Below are 21,975 nucleotides of genomic sequence, written 5' to 3'. Positions count from 1 at the left end.
TTGTAGGTTAGAGCATGGTCCAGGGTATCTCCCAGGTATTTTTGTGTGCTGCAATGAGCCAGTGGGATTCCTTCCCAGGTAATTCTCAGAGCTAGAGATGCTTGTCTGTTTTTAAGATGAAAAGCACATGTCTGCGTTTTAGATGGATTAGGAATCAGCTGGTCTTCCCTGTAATAGGCAGTAAAGCTTTGGAGAGCTTTTGTTCAGCCATTTCAAACCTCCCTGCTTGAGCGGTGATGGTGTGATCATCAGCATAGATAAAAAACTCTGTCCCTTCTGGCAGTGGCTGGTCATTTGTGTAAATGTTGAATATTGATGGAGCAAGAACGTTCCCCCGAGGCAGGCTGTTCTTCTGGTTTCGCCATCTTCTTTCCATAGAGGTTATATGTCATTTAAGCTTAACGTTTTTATATCAAATTGATCTTTTGTAGTAAAAGTGTATTTTTTTTTCTGTTGCACAATATGCTTGTTATGACCAAAGTTTTCAATTTCAAAATTGTGTGAAGCCTCCAATCTGTCTTTAATTTCCCCCCCTTTTCTAGAATTCTATAAAAGTGAAGTGATCAAGAATTCTCTGGTAAGTTGACTTCATTGTTTTGTTCTTAATCTTTTTTCCAACCTTAGATAATTCACCTCAACATTGTTCTCCCTAAATCCTAAGAGATTTTACTGTTTCCCCTTTTCATCATATGTGGAAGTTGGCAAGCTGTTTTCATTGCTGCCTGAAGGTTGAGATGGGGTTTTTGGAGGGAATTTCCTTCCCATTGAACATATTTCTGCTATACCATTGGCTTAATCTGCTGTAATGTTATCAGAGGAATACAGAACTATTTGGAATTTATATTAGCTTTTCCATCTGTGAAAGCAATAGTGAGCAATTTTTTGCTATCCCCAGCCAGTTGCACTTTTGAAAATTGCCTTGTTTTTCTCATGCATAATTCAGAACCCGGTGTCCCAAAGATAACATTATTTGCACTGAAGTCTGGCCATTCTTTTGCTGTGGCTAAACCGAATTTGAGACACCATTCTAATCTTACTTCTAATAAAATATGTTAAGGCTGTGTATCACAAGGGATAGGGTGATCTTTCAGATTAGAGATGGGCGAGGGTTTTATTTGTTTTAACTTTTTATTAAAGTGTTTCAAGATTTGTGAATTTCTTCATAATTTTCACTGAAAGATTTGGAGCTTTTTAAAAGAAAAAAATGTGCACATGCAGGAGAAAGCTAAAATGGACAGATCTCTCATTTCAGCAGAGAGATTTGACTCCCTTTTATTCATATTAGTAACTTAGGTTGCCACCTCTTTCTCTGATAGGCTCTTCATATGCAGTTCCCAAATGGCAGGCAGGTAGAACATAACTCCCTTCATTCTGGGAACTGCTTAATGCATTAAATTTTGCTAGTTCAGAGGGTATGGTGGAGAGAGGAGGACCTGGCTCAAATCCATGCATTTTTAAAATTCAATAAAAAAACTTGAGGTGTGTTTTAAAAAATGTGGTAAAAAGCAAATTTATAGGTTTCTCTTGGTGTTTTTGGACTCCATCTCTAATTAATGTTTGCCAACAAAGCTAATGGCCAAACATAATTGGAGTTGTAGTTCAATCTAGTTCTAGATTCAAGGCAGTATTCACAATCTCATGGCAGCCTCATTCATTTTGGTAGGCTAATCAGATCCTTATGGATGGTTTTGTGGATAGCTACCTCTATTCAGTGCATAGGAAGATGTTGGGTGCGACAGAGGAGAAGTTAGGATTGCTTATGCTGTAATGTTGTAGGGTAATCCAGCAGCTAGACTGGTTAGATATACATGATTGCATGCTGTGTTGACTACTAGATGTAATTTAAAATTTAAATGACTTCAAAATTGACAATAGGAATCCACTACCCATCCATTACTTGGAATAGACCCCATCTTTTCTCCAAAGGCAGAATTCAAGGTAGCTGCAGGCACAGTTAACCTTCCACATTTCTGGGTTTATTTTTGTGGATTTGATTAACATGGTTTCTTTAGGAAACTTTAGGTCTTCTATTGTAACTCTGTGGTCATGTTCTGCCAGATGTTGTTTATAGAGTTGTCCTGGGAAACCTTGAATATTCTAGGAAGATCACCTCTCTAGAAATTTCTAAGCCCTCCAGCACAACTCTGCGATCAACATTTGGCAGAAGGTGACCACACTGAAAGTCATTGAGATTCCTGGTCTTCTCTTAGATTTTAAAAAGTCGGTTTTATTGATACTTTTCTCACTTTCGCAAGAGTCCAGGACCTTTGACATCAGCAAATGTAGAAAGCTGATTGTAGTTTGATTAGTACACAGCCAGGTAAAACAGTCTTGAACATTTTCTCTGTACCATCCCTCTTGTTTCGCATCAACAGAACCCAACATGGAGAAGTCTTGATTTTGGTCTAATACCTGATCGTCTTGATACATCTGTGTCCTGTTTTGTGGTGAGGATATGGGGTGGCAAGAATGATACCTATCAACTACTGATTGAATGGAAGGTCAATCTAGATGGACTGAAATATGTGGGCCAGCAGGTAAAATAAATACTGTTGTTAAAACTTTGACTTGACTAGGCAAAATAAATTTTCAATAGATGGCTCTTTTGAAAATCATTTAAGCAGAATTCCTTCTAAGGTCTGGCTTGTGAGGAGTAAAAATTAAGTCCTGTGCAGAATTCTGAAGACATACATGGAATTACCTATTGATTTTGCCAGCTGCTTCCCAGTGAATAGGTTTTCTAGTTCTTTTGTATCTTTGTAGCATGTTGAATGCCTAACACCGTTATTATGATGCTAGATATTACAAAATGACTTGGTAAGTCTTGCATTTTGTGAAATTTTCCTTGGAAGTGTCACTTCATTAGAACCATATTCCTACTCACCCTTTCTGTGCTGTACAAGTGGTGACGAACTTGATTTTTTAGTAAATGCACAACTGCTGTAGTGAATGTAACCTTTTTTTTACTTTTAAAAATATTTTTATTGGATTTTGTATTCATAATCAAAACAGTAGTACAGTAGAGTCTCGCTTATCCAACATAAATGGGCCGACAGAACATTGGGTAAGTGAAAACATTGGATAATAAGGAGGGATTAAGGAAACATGTATTAAACATCAAATTACATTATGATTTTCCAAATTAAGTACCAAAACATCATGTTTTACAACAAGTCTGCCACTTGTTTGGGAGCATGGCTGCATTTATGTTGTTGTTGGGAGTGTTGGCTGATTTTGCCTTGCTGCCTAGAAAAAGAGCTGTGGATCCAGGTGGGAGGCAGACTGCATTGGATAATACAGAACATTGGATAAGTGAAGGTTGGATAAGCGAGAGACTACTGTACTTCCCTTTCTTTAACATTTGCCTTCCAATGTAGTGAATGTAACCTTAAGTGAAATAATAAGTAATGATGTTAAAAATAACATGATTGACCCTATTTTTAATTGACAGATCCGTGCTCATAGCCCTAATGAAATCATTTTTGGGCTGAATGATGGTTATTATGGAGCCTCGTATGAACAGAAGGTAGGTATATGCCTGTTTGAATGGAGTGGGATTCTTTGACCTGGGAACTTAGAAAAAAACCCACAAATTGGATGTTGTGTGGATCCTCCGGGAGAGACCACCACAGTCATTATTAAGCCAGTTAGGTATACTGTATGTTCATAATGGCTTTGTATAAATAATGTGTAATATTCTCTTTCATTCGTGTTTCATAGTACAAGTGACTTGCAGTTGTGAAAAATGCATATGCTTTCACTACTTTGGGGCAAATGCTTTCTGAAAGCTAAATATTTATTCTAGTTGAGTCCTAAAGTGCCATAAAATTCAGCTTCTGGCCTTTGCCTTCTGAGATATTAATCTTGTCATAGTTGCCAAATTTGGTGGTTCGGAAGATGGGGCCTAGTATTGTAATAACAGATTCCTGAGGAAAGAAATCAATAGCGTTTGGATCGTGCACTTTTAGACAGTTTGGTATTTAGCTTTCCTCAGTCCAAAGAGGAATTTTGAGGCCCTCAAAGGGAATCACTGCTTTGTATGTGCATTTGTGTCAATATCTGTGAAACATGTAGAGATAGATGTAGCAAGCCTGCAAATCAGATGTATGCAAATCTGTTTGGCATCCGTTTTACATTACTTGAAAATCTGATCCCTCCTGGAGTAAGTTGCTATTCCCGTTTTTCTCTCCCTCCCTCACTCCCTGTCTGCATGTCTCTATCTGTCTTTTTTAAAAAGTTGTGGGTCATAAAAGAAAGACATACATATTATTATTTAGTTGTCATAAGATTCATTTGTAAGAGTAATTATAAACACAGCTGATGAAACGATTACATGATAAAACTGGGGTGGTAGTGGTCTTAGTTTATTTTTAAATGTGTGCAATTTCTGAGAGATCTTTAGCTTGCATTCCATATGAATGTACACCTCTGGGTCAGGATCATGCCAAGCAGTAACCAGTGAGTTTTTCAGTTATTAAGGCAGTTTTACCTGCAGAGATGCCCAACCCTCCTCAGATGTGTTTCAGGTACCTATTTCACAACTAGGGAAATGCTTGACCTTTGTATTTAATGACCAGCTAAGTGGATTAGAAAGGAACATTCTTTCCATGCATTCCTGCAGAAGGCAGCAGGGAGCTTATTTTTAAATTTGCAGAGTGTTGTACCCACACATACAAACATACCGGAAGTCCTTTAAAGGGCTCTATTTTCACAGAAACCTATTTCTTTTAACATTTGGGATAAGCATACGGTCTTTTCCAATCTTAAGGCAATGGCTTCAGAGACCCTTGATAATTCTTCTGGGTTTACACACATTTTAAAGGCATTTAATAGAAAAATGGAACCTGATTTCAGTTTTATTCAAAAAGCATTTATTCTGTTACTTTGCTTATCTTCCAAGGGCCACTCAGGAACACAGAAGAATAATCTTCTTCAAGTGGATCAGAATTGTGTTCGTAACTCCTATGATGTCTTTTCTCTGCTTAGGTAATCTTTTTTCCTCTTGATTTCTGAAATAGAATTTTTGGCACAGACACTGTTATATATAAAACAACTCTTGTCATCTGCAGTGAGTGCATATAGTTGTCTTTTTGTATCCATGGATTCTATATGTGTGATGGCGCAAGTGGCGCCATCTATGTGTAAAACTGTAAGTTGCAAGATTTGAATTGTATCATGCCTGATTTTGCCCTTACCCTGTAAATGTAGTTGGATTGGTTATTTATATCTGTCAATCAATGTTGTTTGCACCAGTTATATTGCTTCCTCAGCTCAATTGTTTGGCCCCACTTCTTCCTGGAGTAGGACAGTGTTTCCTCCTTTCATTCCACCAGCAAGCTCTCTATCAGATGGATGTGAGAGAGAGACTTGGCTCTAAAAGCCCTTGATAAAGTTACCTCTCAGCACCAATTCTGAGGTTCTTACCCTTGAGACTTACACTTCAGGTTCAGGGCCAACCTGAACAACGTTGAGGAGTCTCAAGCGCCTTCAAATCAGTCCTTTGGCAACAAAGGAAGACTGTGTCTTCAAACATAGGCCATCTGGAATGAGGCTGAGTTTGCTCTGGCATTCACAGTCATTGAGGAAGAGGGAACTGGAAAAGCTTCTCAGCTTCAGAGCTCCTTGGACTTAAAACAACCAAAGACTGTAATGTATATTTTCTTTTACCCCTTTGAAACCTCCAGCTTTTGTGAACGATAAAACAAGTTTTTGAGTTATCTACAGTGTTTTGGTCCTTGGGAGTTCCAGTTTCCCTAAAGGAGGGCAAGAAGCAATCCCCTAGGGAAAGGTCCATGCCTCTTTCACTAAGAGTTATAGCCCCAGGCGCGACGGCACAATATGCATGGACTCAATTATCCATGGATTGAAAACACTTGAAAGATTTTCAAAATGCAAACCTTGATTTTACCTTTTTAGATAAGGAACATTGTTTATTATGTCATTTTACATAATGGGACTTCATCATCCACGCATATTGGATTTCCACAAGGAAAGCAGTTGTGGAACTAAACTCCAGTAGATATCAAGGGTCCACTGTATTACTCCCAAGACACTGACCCATCGTGAATGATATTTAATCTGTAGTACTGTTGTTTAGTTGGTCCCAAACTTCTACTCCAATATTTTTGAGGTCTGACGTTAAGGCCTCCTCGAGATTGTGATAGACTTTTCCTGAGAGCTAGCATGATATACTGGTTTGAATGCTGTCAGTAGGACTCCAGAGCTGTACTCCTCATTTAGCCACGGAAACTCATTTTGTGATCCTTAGCAAGTTGCACACTTCTTAGAGTAATAGAACGGCTTTGGAATATTGAGAAGAAATCTCCATAATAGGTTTGCCTTAATGTTGCATTTATGTGAAAACACATAACAACAATACATGAAACCTACTAGGGAGTTAAGTTTATTATAAAGGATACTAACTGCTAAAAATCTTTCTATTATTATTGAGTGAACATGTAGTATAAATCTTATTAGTACAGACAATCAATTATGGATGATCTCGTAACTCTACTGCTAGATGAATAGTAGCTTTATCCCTAGTAGAAGACTGGCTGCATTGTGGCTCTTCACATTGAGTTGAACAGCTCTAGCTGACACAGCTAGTGGTCAAGAACAACCATCCTTACAAGAACGAAACAGTTACCAAGTGTTGTTCTGAAAATTGCATTATGTTTTAATATAGTTAATTTAGGAGCAGAATACTCCATTCTTTGTTGCCCCTTCCTTCTTTTCTAATCTTTTGCAAGTTCCATTTAAACAAAAAATAAATTGTAAAGAATAGGTTGATCATCACCAATGTTAATGGCTGGAAATTGCACAAGTTAGTTGTGCTGCCTGTGTAGAAAGATGTCTGAAATCTAAAACAGCAACTTAGGTTCATCCTAAAACAAGCTTTACAGGTTCAAATCATTAGGCTGTTTAACCAGCAATTATCTGTCCTTTGCTAACTGTAGCAGAATCCCACCAAGGTCTTGGTTCTTTCAGAGACTTGTTTGTTATGTTTTGAAACTGGCAAGAGGAAGTTAAATAAAGGGAGATGTCAACTTCTGCATTTAGATAATAGTGGTAATATCCAAATATACAGGTGTGGGATGGGGGAATTTGTGGCTTCACAACAATACATGTTCAGAGGTTTTGTGGTTGTCTGAATACGGCATCCAACAACAGTGTGATGCAGCTGCAAGGAAAAGTCTAATGGAGTTTTAATATGTATTAATAGCATTGTAGTTAACAAGTCATGGGATGTCATCATTCCACTCTATTCTGCATCAGTCACACCTCATTTATGGTATGGCATCCAGTAATGATTGTCTCTTTTTCAAAATGTGGCATTCATTACTGCAAGAGTTTGAAGAAAGAAGTGAAGATGGATAGTGAGGAGGGGTTGTAGGCCTGGGGTCTCTTTGGCTAGGAAAGAAAGACTAGGGGTTCATCTACACAAACACTACAATCCAATTTGAAGCTGGCTCGAGGGCAGGGTGTCCGCTAAACACATAGATCAAGCCAGAATCAATGCATTAAAAAGTCACCAGAAAGTCTGGAAAAAGACACATAATGCTCTGCAGCTAATCATGGCATATCCCATGCAGGGCTCGAACAGTGACAGAGAGTGTTTGTCAGGATATTGCTAGCTCTGAAATGCTTGTGGCCACAAGGTGAAGAGTTATTCCCACAGGAGCGAAAACCACACAATTCCCATGGGGACACTCGCTTTCCATTCCTTTGTTCTCATTTCCTGTGCCCTGCTGTGTGTAGTTCAGTGCTCATCCCAAGTGGACATGAATATGCGCATCAATGCATCTCAGTAGACTGGGCAAGGAAAAAAAGTTCTGCATTTTCTGCCACCTGTCCAGCTGAGGATACTGCGGTTCCTTAGTTTGGTTCTGATCTGCTGTCAACAGATAATGTGGCCATCATCACAGTCTTGAACTGCTACCTGGCACGTATGTGGGGGTACCTCCAAACCAGATTATAGTGTCTGTGTAGAAGTACCTAACACAGGCTGCAGGAAATGCAAAAGAATGGAGAAGAAAGAGAGTAAAAGCAAGCCTTGTTGCTAGTATTAAATCTTTCTTATTACTATTACCTTTGTTCCAAAAGAGATTTATTTCCTGATAGAAGTGATTATTGGACATTTCTGCTAGAAAAAAATTCTCATTCTGTATCCTTCCTCTTTGTTGCTTGGGAGTGCCAGCTGATGTGCCAAACAACTAATCCCAAATTTACCATTTCACATCTTTGATCTATGGACTGGCTTCAGTACATATCTGTGTTCTGTGACTTTGCGAAGGCTCCTACTGTATCTTTAGCCCAGTTAGAGAAAATACTTTGGACTCTAACCCATCCAGTGAACTCCTTAATCAGCTTGCTTTGGTTGCCCCACACCTTTTAATCCTGTTGTTTGGAGTTAAGGCACTGAAATGTCAATATTGCAGATCTACCAGGAGGTGACACTGTTGCCCTGCAAGAAAAAGAATAGCAATAGAACTGCACAAACTTTAGCTCTCTTATTTTTGAACTTAATTCTGCTCATAGTTCTGAAGAAGAAGAAAAACCAAATTCTCAAATGCTTGCGCGGTGTAATTATCCTTAAAATAAGAGTATCACTTGTGTACGAAGCCAGATTTGTATAATGCTTGTAATTCTCAGATAGAATAACTCTAGGGAAGTACGAAAGCTTTAATAATGTAATGGTCCTCATAAATCAAACAAAGGGACTGTCTAATCTTGCATTCTTATTCCAATGTTTATTTTCCTTCTTCAACAGTCAATATTTGGAGATGTTTCAGGTGAAAATGAACCTTCCATATTCATGGCCACTGGATAGAATTATATCCCCTTCCCTATTTTCTGAATCTCCTTTTGGAGCCATTTTTGCCAGTGTCCGTTGTCATATATTCTGGCAACGTTTTCTATAAATTAATGTATTACATAAAGAAACGCTTTTTATTTGTGTTGTTCTGTGCCTCTAAAAAGCCTGAAGTTTTGGATAGGAAAAGTGTATTTCTCTTACTATAAAAGAATGAATTAAATAGTGTTGCACATTTTTGCTTCATGACATATTTTGCTTTGGGGCATTTGAAGGAGGGAAATATATTTTTGGGTATTTGTGACTATAATCAACTTTGCTAAGCATCCCCTTCGCATAGGAACAATTTTATTATAAGCTAGAATTCTATAGTTCAGTAGTTCCCAGGGTCACAGAACCTTTCAGAAGATGTTATTTTCCCCCAGAAGCCCAATTCTGTCCCCAATTTTCCCCCAGAACTCCATCCCTAAGGCATTGTGAACACTTTATGTTCTTCCTTCTATCATCTACTTGTGTTGCCTGTTTTGTATAATGTAGTAGGTTTGGAAAGAAAGATAAAACATTTTACATATAACCACAAACCCTTATTTTTGTACAGGAAAATATAAAATTCACACCTAAAGTGATCAAAGAAATTGTTTCATTTTTGTACTTAAAATATTGAAGAAATTATCTCATCCTAGTGATATTGGTGTGCTCAAATAAGAGGAGGGTGAACATGAGGAATGCATAGTTGCCAAAGGCATTGTAGAAAAATGCTGGCAGGTAGAAATAACCCCTGCCTTCCTCCAAGCCAACTCTTGACAGGTTGAGCTGCACATCTGCTCGTTCTCCTCTTTGCTGCTTCAGAAAGTTAACAGCAGATAGAAATGCCCAGGTGCAGGCCCTTGGGGAGTTGTATACTGGAAATTGGGCTGAAGGCAGGCAAGAGCTTAAAGGGAAGTGTGGAAAATGAGCTTTGACATTGGGTTTCGGAATGTGCATTTCCTGAGATCAGTTTTGCTCTCTGCCCTCCCCTCTCCCTTATAATCTTTTAACGCATGAGTGGGGAATGCCTCTATCCAGTTTGGGGCCTCTATTCAAGAGTTTAAATAAATGCAAACATTTTTTAAAAGGGGGAATCTGCTCCTCTTGTTCATTGACCACTGAACTTGCCAAGAATCCTAAATTCAACATGTTGGGCCTCGAGAGAAGTAACCTTGCCTGTATTATAGGGACCAGCTTGGTAATGTGCCCAAAGAGAGCAGACTCTGAGCTGTTTCCTTCATTCTCCCTCTTTCTCACTAATAACTCCTGACAGTTCAGCTTTCTATGGAGTTTGAAGGGGTGACCAGGCCCTGGACATTTTGCTTGGGATTAGATCAGGAATTTTAACAGCTGGCAAGTGAGTGCTGAATTCTAGCCTGCGGCTATCGAAAAATCTATGTAGAAAATACCATGGGCTTATGAGGGGAGGGAAAATTGAAAACTGCAGGAAGATGGCTTAATTTTCCATAGAGCTTTAATGAGAACAATATTTACAGGTAATACCTACAGCATTGAACTCTGACATTTTAGAAAATAAGCCCCTCTTTTAACCTATTCAATTTTTGAACATGCCTTTTTAATTTCTTCTTCTGCAAGTATCATCTTGAATGCTGTAGAACTTGTCATCTGGCATTTGCTTAAGTGAGCCTTTAGCTGAAAAATTCCTTCCCTTGTAACTGAGCTGATTTCCACTTGAATGTTGTAGATCGGTTGCAGTGGTTATCTAGATTTCTAAAAATTATCTACATAATTTTCTTTTAAGAGCATTTAATGTCAAGAAATAGTGGCACTCTTGTCTTCAGCCTCTTTCTCCATCTGGATCTCAAAGTGTAACTTTCCTGTGCCTTGGTGCTATTTCATAGTGACGGTCTTAAATACACCTATGTCATTTTGTTTCTGTCTTTACTTGGGCATCATGTTTGAGTAGAGCCAGAGATGTTTAAACTATTTGGCACCAGGGACATAGATGTTCTGGTTATATAGGTGGATCAGTTAGTTACATGCTTGATCTTTGCCCGTCTTGGTTTTCATAGAATCATAGAGTTGGAAGAGATCCCAAGGGTTTTTCAGTCCAACCCTGCCAGGCAGAAACACCCAGTCAAAGTACTCCTGACAGATAATCATCTAGCCTTTGGTTGGAAACCTCCAGGAGACTCCATCACATTACCAGGCAGCCTTTTCTACAATTAAACTGTTCTTAATATCAGGAAGCCCTTCTAATGTTTAGGTGGAATCTCTTTTCCTGCAATTTGACTCCATTGCTCCATTGTGCCCTATAGAGTAGCAGAAAAAAGCTTGCCTCTTCCTCAGTATGACATCTTTTCAGATAGTTAAACTTGGTTATCATGTCCCCTCTCAACCTGGCAGAGCTTGGCTTCCAAATGTTTGACTATTTTGGTTGCTTTTCTCTAGACATGTTCCAGCTTCTAATATCCTTCTTGAATTGTTGACATTTGAGAGAGGGGTGCTTCCCCCTGGATCTTGGAAATGGCCTGTTCCACATTGAGATAGTTTATGCTTCTAGTATTGAAAACCTATGTCTCTTCAGTATCTCTCATAGAATCATAGAATCATAGAATAGTAGAGTTGGAAGAGACCTCAAGGGCCATCTAGTCCAACCCCCCGCTAAGAAGCAGGAAATCGCATTCAAAGCACCCCCGACAGATGGCCATCCAGCCTCTGCTTAAAAGCCTCCAAAGAAGGAGCCTCCACCACGGCCCGGGGGAGAGAGTTCCACTGCCGAACAGCCCTCACAGTGAGGAAGTTCTTCCTGATGTTCAGGTGGAATCTCCTTTCCTGTAGTTTGAAGCCATTGTTCCGTGTCCTAGTCTGCAGGGCAGCAGAAAATAAGCTTGCTCCCTCCTCCCTATGACTTCCCCTCACATATTTGTACATGGCTATCATGTCTCCTCTCAGCCTTCTCTTCTGCAGGCTAAACATGCCCAGCTCTTTAAGCCTCTCCTCATAGGGCTTGTTCTCCAGACCCTTAATCATTTTAGTTGCCCTCCTCTGGACGCTTTCCAGCTTGTCAGCATCTCCCTTCATCTGCGGTGCCCAAAACTGGACACAGTATTCCAGGTGTGGTCTGACCAAGGCAGAATAGAGGGGGAGCATGACTTCCCTGGATCTAGACGTTATTCCCCTATTGATGCAGGCCAAAATCCCATTGGCTTTTTTAGCTGCCGCATCACATTGTAGGCTCATGTTTAACTTGTTGTCCACGAGGACTCCAAGATCTTTTTCGCACACACTGCTGTCAAGCCAGGCGTCCCCCATTCTGTATCTTTGATTTCCATTTTTTCTGCCGAAGTGAAGTATCTTGCATTTGTCCCTGTTGAACTTCATTTTGTTAGTTTCGGCCCATCTCTCTAGTCTGTCAAGATCGTTTTGAATTCTGCTCCTGTCTTCTGGAGTGTTAGCTATCCCTCCGAGTTTGGTGTCATCTGCAAACTTGATGATCGTGCCTTCTAACCCTTCGTCTAAGTCGTTAATAAAGATGTTGAACAGAACCGGGCCCAGGACGGAGCCCTGCGGCACTCCACTTGTCACTTCTTTCCATGATGAAGACGACGCATTGGTGAGCACCCTTTGGGTTCGTTCGCTTAGCCAATTACAGATCCACCTAACCGTAGTTTTGTCTAGCCCACATTTTACTAGTTTGTTTGCCAGAAGGTCGTGGGGGACTTTGTCGAAGGCCTTACTGAAATCTAGATATGCTACATCCACGGCATTCCCTGTATCGACCCAACTCGTAACTCTATCGAAAAAAGAGATCAGATTAGTCTGGCATGACTTGTTTTTGGTAAATCCGTGTTGACTATTAGCAATGACCGCATTTGTTTCTAAGTGTTTGCAGACCACTTCCTTAATGATCTTTTCCAGAATCTTGCCTGGTATTGATGTGAGGCTGACCGGAGGTCATTGAGGTCATGACTATATTCCTTCTAAAATCTGGGTAATGATAGAAAATAAATGTGCTGATGGTATCCAGGTTGATTCTGTTATGTTTTTAGCAGCTTTTGGCTTGTTTTTAATTGCCATTGAACTGGCTTTGATTTATGGCAGCCTTTTGATACCTTTTGGCTATGTGCGCTTTGTGGCAATCCACCTGCAGTGAGATCTTCCACTATTCCTACTGCTTTCCATTTTCCCATGCTTTCTCTTTTTCCAGTGAATTCTTGTCTCACATTATATGTGCAGAGTTCAGTAGCTCCAGTTTAACTTCTACTGAGAGTTCAGGACTGATTTGATCTCAGGCATAATTATTTGTCTTTTTGGCTATCCATAGGATTCATAGAACCAAGCTGATGGGGTTCATGGGGATTTAAAGCCATAAGTAGCCTTGAACCAGATGCTTTAATAACTAAGACCAGATTATTGACTCCCATATAACATGCCTGACTAATTAAGAGCATGTTAGGAAGTTTGACTTTCAGTCTCATAAAAATGTAAAGTCAGTTGTGCAAATACAATAAAAAGGGACATTCTTGCTAGTAAAGTGGATAGTAGAATAAAAAAATAAGGTATAAAAATTAGCAGTTGTTTGTGAGTGATATTTGGCTGTATTTCAATTGTAGTAAAGTGACCTAAATATCCTAGATCCTGTGTGATTTTGGAAACTAAGCAAGGGTGGCCTTGGTTAGTGCTTGGATGGGAGCCTTCCAAAGAATACCAGGTGCTATAGATTGTATTTCATAGGAAGGAACTGACATATCAGTATTCCTTGCCTAAAACAACCTTATAAAATCAATGACATTGACAGAAATGAACATGAGACTTGAAGGCATACAGACACGCTGATGCAGATGCTTTTCATAGAGCCCTGAAGAGCAAGGGATTGTGTGAGAGAGGACTTTTTAGAGATTGAGAACTTCCTGATGGTAAGAGCTATTTGACAGTGGATTCCACTGGTGGCTGAGAATCTGGTGGAGTCTCTTTTCCTTGGAGGTTTTTAAACAGAGGCTGAATGACCATCTGTTGTGAGCTTAGATTGTGTCTTCCTGCATTGCAGAAGAAGTTTGAACTGAATGATTCTTGAGGTCTCCTCCTATTTTATGATTTATGGCCCGTCTGTTTGTCTTTTCTGATCGGGGACCCCCCCCCCCCCCCCCAAGTTCTGTGCTGGGCCTTATTATATACCAATCAAAATCTTTGGATCAAAATTTCATCCTTTACATTTCTCTGCCTTGGGAGTGCATGCAGTTTACCCAAGGGTCTCAAAGTGCTTTTCTTTTTGTCATCTTTCCGGTTCACATCCTGTGCTAGAAAGATACTTGCCTCAAGTCACACTGGAAACTCACAGTGAGTTGAGAAAGCTCAGTCCCTCCATTTCTTTTATTTTCCTTTACTTTCTCATCCGACCACAATATTGGCAGTTAATTACATTATTTGAACGATTGGGTAAGGGCGAGATTGCATATGTATAAGAAGAAGAAAGGTCTTTTGGAGATATTGGTGGGAATGAAAATTCCAAAAACAAAATGTCAGATTCTTTAGACTTGGGAAGATACGGGAAGGGGAGGCATTTTTTCACCTCTTCAGAATCTGGTCTCTAGGCAAGCATAAAGACTTGTTTATTCAGGTTTCATATTCTTATTTTAAAATCTGTTTAATAGAAGTCCTTTTAATAACAGCGCTGGGTGTTTGCAGTTGGGGTATCCCATATCTCTCGCATTGCCAAAAAGCTCTCGTTCTATTTCCAAATCCCCAGTGGCCATTACTTTGTTTAAATAAACCCAGTGTAAACTAAGGTTGTTTGAGCAAATCTGACCTTCCCTGTATTTATTTCTCTTGTGAGAAATAGCTATAGGATGTGTGACTGTTGTATTTAGTCTGTACATTCATGGCTTATGACCAAGAATGAAACAAATGCCGTTACCGAGGGGGAGAAAGGACGAAAAAGAGAAAGGGCAAGCCTTTCAGCCATTCACTCCAGGCAATTGACCATGGCAGATGTCGAAAAGACATGGACTTATACATTTTCTAAAAGCGTTTTCTAAAATATTACATGGTTTTCCAACTTTTATTTGCTTGTTTTGTTGAACCCAAGGCATTCTCACCAACATGACTAAACCAGCTTTACAGATACCAAGCTAAATGGCATTTCTGTTGTTCTATCATCTGGTTCCTGCTTTGTTTTAATGTGATTTCATGTTAGACTGGAATGTCTGTCTTCTCCATTGTTGTGCATCCAAAACTCTCTGGGGGCGTTTGGACTCCTGAGAATGTTATTTGAAAATGTTTCCTGACTTCATGGCTTTTGAGATATACATGGTGTCACTAGAAGGTGTTAATACCTAAGCTCTTCGTTATGATTTCCAGTCATGGTTTGGACCCACATTTCCCTACTTTAGTTCCACTGCTTCCATTCATGTGTGCTTAAACATCAGGTCCAGGTGTTGTTTGAATTGAAAGATTAAAAATTTACAATTGCAATTTAAGTAGCAAGCAGTCCTAGGGGCCTCAGACAGTCACTGCCACCACCACCCCTCCAGCTTTTTTTTAACTTCTTGGAAAAATAATTTTTTTTGCTAAATACTGAGCCCCCAGCCCTTTTGGAGGCATTAAGGACAATATCACCAATAGCTCCTCGTAGCACACACATCTTCAAATTCTCTAGAACATTTTTGTTCTTTAAAAATAAATCAAATATTATTAAATATTAAATAATAACATTCAAAAGTTGGGGTACTAGAATGCCCTTGGTGGTCTCCAAAACTGTCTTGGGGAATTATACTTTACCTGCTCCAGAAATAGGAGTTGCCATTTTACTCCTTAATGAAAACTTCTTACAGTTAGTACAAAACTGTCTGCCTGCTACTCTAGTTTTCTCCTTCCAAGTTTAAAAAGAAAAAAATTGGGAGTATTGCAAACCTTGATTCCTTATCAGTAGATTCGGTTGTTTATATTGGTTTTAAAACTCATGTCCACCTTGTTTTGCCATATATAGAGAAGCCTTTGGGTGGCTTTAGAACAGAATGAATAATAAAAGTATCATGGAATTATAGAGTTGGAAGAGGCTGCAAAGCCCATCCGGCTCAACCTCATTCTGCCATTCAAACAGCCTTTATTTTATGATGGAGAATGGCATAGTAGTTTGGCTTCGATCTTCTCCAGCTTCCACCCAACTGTTAACTTTCCAGTCCGATCCAGTAAGATAAGAGTTTTCTAATGAACCCCATTTATGTTGACAGTCATCCTCCTGGAGATGCCTAAGCCTGGATACAGTTAGATATTTGTTTTTGGCTGCATACCACTAGATTACATCAGCCACCTGATTGTATCAGCCATTGTCTGTATCCTTTGAACTTATTATTGGTCAAGCCTGCTCATATCTTTATTTACAATGGAGTAGATGTTGTCCATGGGGCTGGGCTGTTCTTAATATGTACACAGGCTCTACAATATATAAAGCCTTTTGATCTATATTCTATACTGCATAGATCATTTTTCTTGGCTGGAATTTATCAAATTTTAACCCAAATCAGTATTTAACCTTTATATCGCCAGATCCAAAGACAAAGAATAATGTCATAGGTTTTTGTTGCTGACTAATAATAGACTTTTAAGAAAAAGTGATAGAAGTATAAAAGTTCTAGAACTGACAGAAACTAACAAATTATCTTGTTTGATAAAAAATTCTTTTTTTAAAAAAAAAAACCCAACCATTTTGATGATTTATAAAGAAAAAAAGAAAATGTAAACATTTTTGCAGGTTTTGAAGATTGACCAGAAATGGAATGGAGACAGATGGTGTGTGTTACGTCTGATCCAGGCCAACTAACTGAACAAATAGCAGCTGTAGAAAAGGCATTTACTCCTTTTGACAGTAGAAGTCACAGATACAGAAATGTTGGTTAAATCAGAGTTGCGCTATTGGAAACATTTCACCCGAGCAGCAAACTAGTTTCTTCTTCATCATATTTTTCTTGGACATTTTAACTGCAAACATTTCCAGTAGTGCCAGCACAAATACTTTATGCCTACACAAAAATGCAGCAAAGTTTAATTTTTCTTAACATTTTTTATAATGACATTTGTCCAATTTATCGATGTAGTATTCCATTCATGTGTGCTTAAACATCTTCTTCTTGCTATTCTACTGAATCTAAAATGTGGAGCGTGATCCTGACCTAAATGTAGTAACTGGTAATAAAATAAGTCGGCACACGGCCGTTAATTCATAGTTTGTCTGGGCAGCCGTCTTTTGCCATATATATTTCAATTACGAACATAAACTACTCATTGTTAAGACCTCAATAGATGTGTCTCACTTAGTTCCCATGCACTTTTTCTCAAACCTTTTTTGATAGCTTCATTTTGGAATAACTTTTTTGGCATTTTTCCCACAGATGTGAGCTTACTGGCCCTTTTCACACAAAAATAAAGGCAGCTCATGACAACCTTTCATATACTTAATCCATGCAATTAGTATTAAATCTTAGCTGTGATATCTTCCTTAAGTTGAATTGGGTCACAGTTGGGCTGCCTTCCAAGCCATCGTTGTTTATCAGGGAAATTATTTTCTGTCAGGAAATAGCTGGTGGAGTCTTGACAGTGATTGCCTGGTGTTTTGTTAATAGTAGGACCCATTTCTTCAACATAAGCAGAATTGATTGTGGAACAAAATCATATGTAATTATTCTGGGAAATAATCTGGACTGGATTGGAAAGGTTGCTTACTTAAGAATGTAATCATCTAGGTCTGTAGGGCGAGCAAGGAATATTCTCCAAAAATGTTGTATATATTCATTAGTCGTCAATCTGTTTTCTCATATTACTTTTAGTTAAATTTGCCTGATGACAACTGAAACAAGTAAAGCAAGAATTATAGGTGTTCCAATATGAGTAAAAGTCCCTATAGTGTGTGTGTGTGTGTGTGTGTGTGTGTGTGTGTGTGTGTGTTCCAAATACCCTAAAGGCATCAGATCATGCTGTAGGAACTGGCAGAATTACCTCTTGAGTATTCTTCACCTAAGAAAATCCTGTGTTAATGGGATTTCATCATCATAAGTCAGGGATGTCAAGCTCATTTTCACCGAGGGCCACATCAGCCTCATGGTTGCCTTCAAAGGGCCATTGAGCCCATTGATGGATAATCCATGAATATAGAGAACCAACTATACTTTTTCTACTTTTTCTTTAATTTTTAACCAGTTTGGGTCCCCAGAGGTTATTGAATGACAACTCCCATCACTTTTGATAATCTGCCATGTGTGCTTGGGATAATGGGGATTGCAACCCAATAGCACTTGTGGCTCTGGGGCTGTGGAAAGGTTAAAGGACCTTTTAACATCAGACAAGTATCTACAAGTCTTGTATCTCCATTTAAATCCCACTTTCCTGACTAGATGGAACAAACTGCAGCCTTCCAGATGTTCCTGTGTCCGATCAGGTCTAGTCAGTAGCAATGATTCTAATGATGGGGATTACAGGAGTGATAACCCAGCATCTTGTAAACCTGAAATGCAGAAATGAGGCCTTTGTGAAAATCTGGTCTGTCACAACCATTGTTGTTCTTTCACGGGCACTGTTCCCCAGCATAATTACATTTATTTAATTAGGGTACCTTCGGTCCAGGTGATATTCAATATGTTTCTGTCTCTTAAAAGCAATTCTTTTTTTAAAAGAAGTCTAGTAAGAACTAGGAACTTGCAAATGGTATGCATTGTGTGTACAAAAAGGAAATCTTTTATCAACACCCTCCCTCCTGACCTTCAGAAAAAAAGTAAAAACATGGCAATGGGACCAAGCTTTTGTATAGTAGTTTTCAGTGCAATAAAGAAATATGGAATAGTACAATGACAATTAGAACAGCTTCAGATTGCTATTTCGGATTATGTGGTTTTAATTAGATTGTTTTTGGTTTTAATGTTGAGATGTTTTTAACTGGTTAGTTTTAATATATTTGTTTTATTATATGTATGTTATACAGCATCAAATTGTTGCCTTTTTGTAAGGCTGCTCTTAGTCCCCTGCGGAGTGAGAAGGGAGGGATATAGATATGGTAAATAAATAAATAAATGTCCCTTCTGAGGGGTTGATTTCTCTCACTTCCTGTTGTGTCCCCTCGTTCTTCACTAGGAGTTGTTTGTAAGTCAGATGTTTGTAACTCCGGGGCTGCATGTATATGCGATTAATGTAAAAATTACAGACTATTTGGTTGCTTCTAACCTAGAAGCCTTAAAAAAAAGATCAGAAAAGCATATGGCACACATGTTTGCAAAGTGCTATTAAACCATAATGGCTGTATTTGGATGTATTTATTAGGACATTGATCTCGCTCCTCCTTCCCCCAAGCTGAGCAGCTAACAGAACGAAGAACAAAAACCCGCCAGTACAAATGAATAAAAATGAAACCCAGTGTAGCTTTAAATGTAGCTAGAAAGAGTCAGAACTAAATGAAAAATAAATCCTTAAAGCACAATTATTAAAGTTTCACTGGAAAGTTTAAAAGGCCCAGTTGACCTTATCAAGCTGTCAGTTATTGAAGACTGATTGACAGACGTATAATGAGTTCCATAGAGTGGGAGCAGATACCAAGAAGGCCTTCGTTCCAACACTTACCAGACATGCCTCTGAAAAGATTCGAATAAAAAGTGGCCCCTCTTCTGGAGATTCCTAAGCTTTTGTAGGCTTGTTTGGGAGAATGTGAAGTTTTAGATAGCCTCAACTAAAATTCAGTAGGGTTTTCTATAGCTATCCAAAAACTAAACTTGAATCAAGATAATTGATCGCTGTCATCCATCTCCTTCTGAAACCTCTGTGGAACTGACAAGCCCCCATGTTCTCTAGTACATAACATATTTTTTTCTTCCTCTTTGGAAGAAAGATGTCATATTATTATTGTTAATTGTCATTGTCTTCTGGCAACCCCATAATTTAAAGACCTTCAAGTCACTATATCAGCTCTGTTTAGGTCCTACAGACTCAGGGCAACCATTGCTTCCTAGACTGATTCTGTCCAGTAGGAATGCAGCCACTTTCTTTTCCTCATGCCTACTATCTAACCAAGCATTATTGCCTTTTCTAATAAGTCTTGGCTTCTCTTGATGCCAAAGTATTACTGCCTTCATTTAATTATCTTGGCTTCTAGGGAGAGCTTGGTTTTGATTTGCTCCAGGACCCATTTATTTGTCTTTTTAGCAATCCATGGTAAACCTCTTCTCCAGCAAAGGTATTATATACAATATGAATAGAAATGTGTTCCAATGTCCAGTTTGTCATAATTTAACTAACCATGTCAGTGAGGTTGGAAACTCTTCAAAATACTAAAATGAAGGTGTTATGTATGTCGCAGCTATCAAATTGGGGTTCCAAACATTCAACTCCTTCTGCAGAAGTTGCACCCTTCATCCAAGGAGAAAACCTCAAAACAAATGGTCTTTTAGTAAAGAAAGATTTATATGAAAATATATACAAACATAACAATCCTTGGCTTTTATCAGCAGCTTTCAACCGGCGAAACAAAATGTTATCTTCAAGCTTTCTTTAGCTCCACTCCAACAGCTTTCCAACAGCAACACCATCACCTTCACAATAACATTCACATTCACTAACACAAGATTTACTCAGTCTCTATTAATAGCACTCAGTCTTTAGCAGGTGTCTTCATTGCTGCTGGTCATACATGGATAGGACATGATTCTTACAAACACTTATCCATTTTCACATAAGAAATAATATAAAACTCTGACAATGTATGTGGAAGGTATAGAAGGGAAATGTGTTGGGCCACCCAACAGAGTATTAATCTAGATACTCAGAAATGAGTATGCGGTGATACTGTAGATGGTGAATTCCTTAGGCATACAGTAAGAGCAGGAATATTTGATAAATAGAATTGATATTGGCGTTGGGAGAGAGCATGTGATACTCCTGCTTGCAAACTGTAATATTCTGATCTAACTTCTTAATGGGTCTCTTAGCTGCATCTGGAACAAAGCTTTTTTATTTTTAGCCTTCCTGTTGGAAACATTCTGGCAAATCACATGGAAACTTTGCCAAACATGACAGGATGTAAGCATTTTATTCAAAGTTGGGTAAATGCATTGAAATCAGAAAGGGCCAGCTGACCAGCAGTGGGCCTCAAAAGTCGTATCTACTGCAGGAAGCCCAGAGGCTTTGAAGCAACCTGCACCTGCTTTCTTCATCTTAACAACTAGTCTTCATCCTGCTTTTGGAGGTTAAAATGTGAGACTGTTTTTGGAAAAGCACTTTACAAGCTAAAATCAGATTGGAGGGAGTGTCCTCAAATCCTTTAACACCAAAGTCTTAAATGGTTGAAATTAAATACAGAACTGGATGGAAGCAAACAATTGTTCAGATTTCTAGAAATGTGTGTTGGCTTGTTAGGGGGGACAATTGCGCAATTCCCCAGTGAAATAAACATACCGGTAGTTAAAGAAGACCAGCATACAACAGTATTTGCTTTGCTCCAAGAAGGATCTGTTTCATGGCTTCCAATCATGCAACGTGTTGGTAGTGTCCAAAATTCAGGGAATCCTTTTTTGGAAGAAATGTTGACTTTTATTCTGAGCAAGGTGTAGTGCCAGAACAAACTGAATCATAGAATTGGAAGAGGCCATGAGTGTCATCCAGCCCAGCTCCCTGCCGTGCAGGAAAATACAGTCAAATCATTTCCAAGAGCTAGCCATCCATCCTCTGCTTAAAAGCTTCCAGAGAAGAAGCCACCAGACTCCCAGACAGCAGCATATTCCACAGTTGAATAGCTCTTGCCTTCAGGAGGTTCTTCTTCCTATATAGGTAGAATGTCTTTTATTCGATGTCTAAGTCTCTTAACACAGAAGAAGACAAGCCCCTCCTCAGTGTGATATCCATTCTTTTCTCCAAGTTAGACATATCTAGCTCCATAAGCCACTCCTCATAAGGATACATGGTTTCCAGACTTTTGATCATTTTGGTGGGTCTTCCCTGGACATGTTGAGCTTGTCAATATCATCCTTGAATTGTGGTGCTCAGAACTGGACGCAGGATCATTATTTCAGGTGATGTCTGTCTAAAACAGTACAGAGTGGGACAATGATTTCCCACAATCTAGACACTATACTCCCATTGATGTATTCCATTGCATTGGATTTTTTAACTACCATAAGGAGCCCCGGTGGCAAAGTGTG

General features: G+C 38.9%; 1 protein-coding gene across 3 annotated transcripts in view; it reads left to right on the top strand.

The window, feature by feature from the left end:
* Positions 1–21,975, top strand: part of uvrag (UV radiation resistance associated) — a 104,499-nt gene that overhangs the window by 20,155 nt on the left and 62,369 nt on the right. For all 3 annotated transcript variants that reach the window (XM_003225430.3, XM_008117777.2, XM_062974464.1), the window contains 4 exons: positions 543–577; positions 2,376–2,537; positions 3,452–3,526; positions 4,901–4,986. In XM_003225430.3, the coding sequence (XP_003225478.1) occupies positions 543–577; positions 2,376–2,537; positions 3,452–3,526; positions 4,901–4,986 (358 nt within the window). The remainder of the gene's footprint in view (positions 1–542; positions 578–2,375; positions 2,538–3,451; positions 3,527–4,900; positions 4,987–21,975) is intronic.

The sequence above is a fragment of the Anolis carolinensis genome, chromosome 3 (genome assembly GCF_035594765.1).
Source record: "Anolis carolinensis isolate JA03-04 chromosome 3, rAnoCar3.1.pri, whole genome shotgun sequence".
In the NCBI taxonomy this organism is placed as follows: domain Eukaryota; kingdom Metazoa; phylum Chordata; class Lepidosauria; order Squamata; family Dactyloidae; genus Anolis; species Anolis carolinensis.
This window is presented reverse-complemented; position numbering and strand designations above follow the sequence as displayed.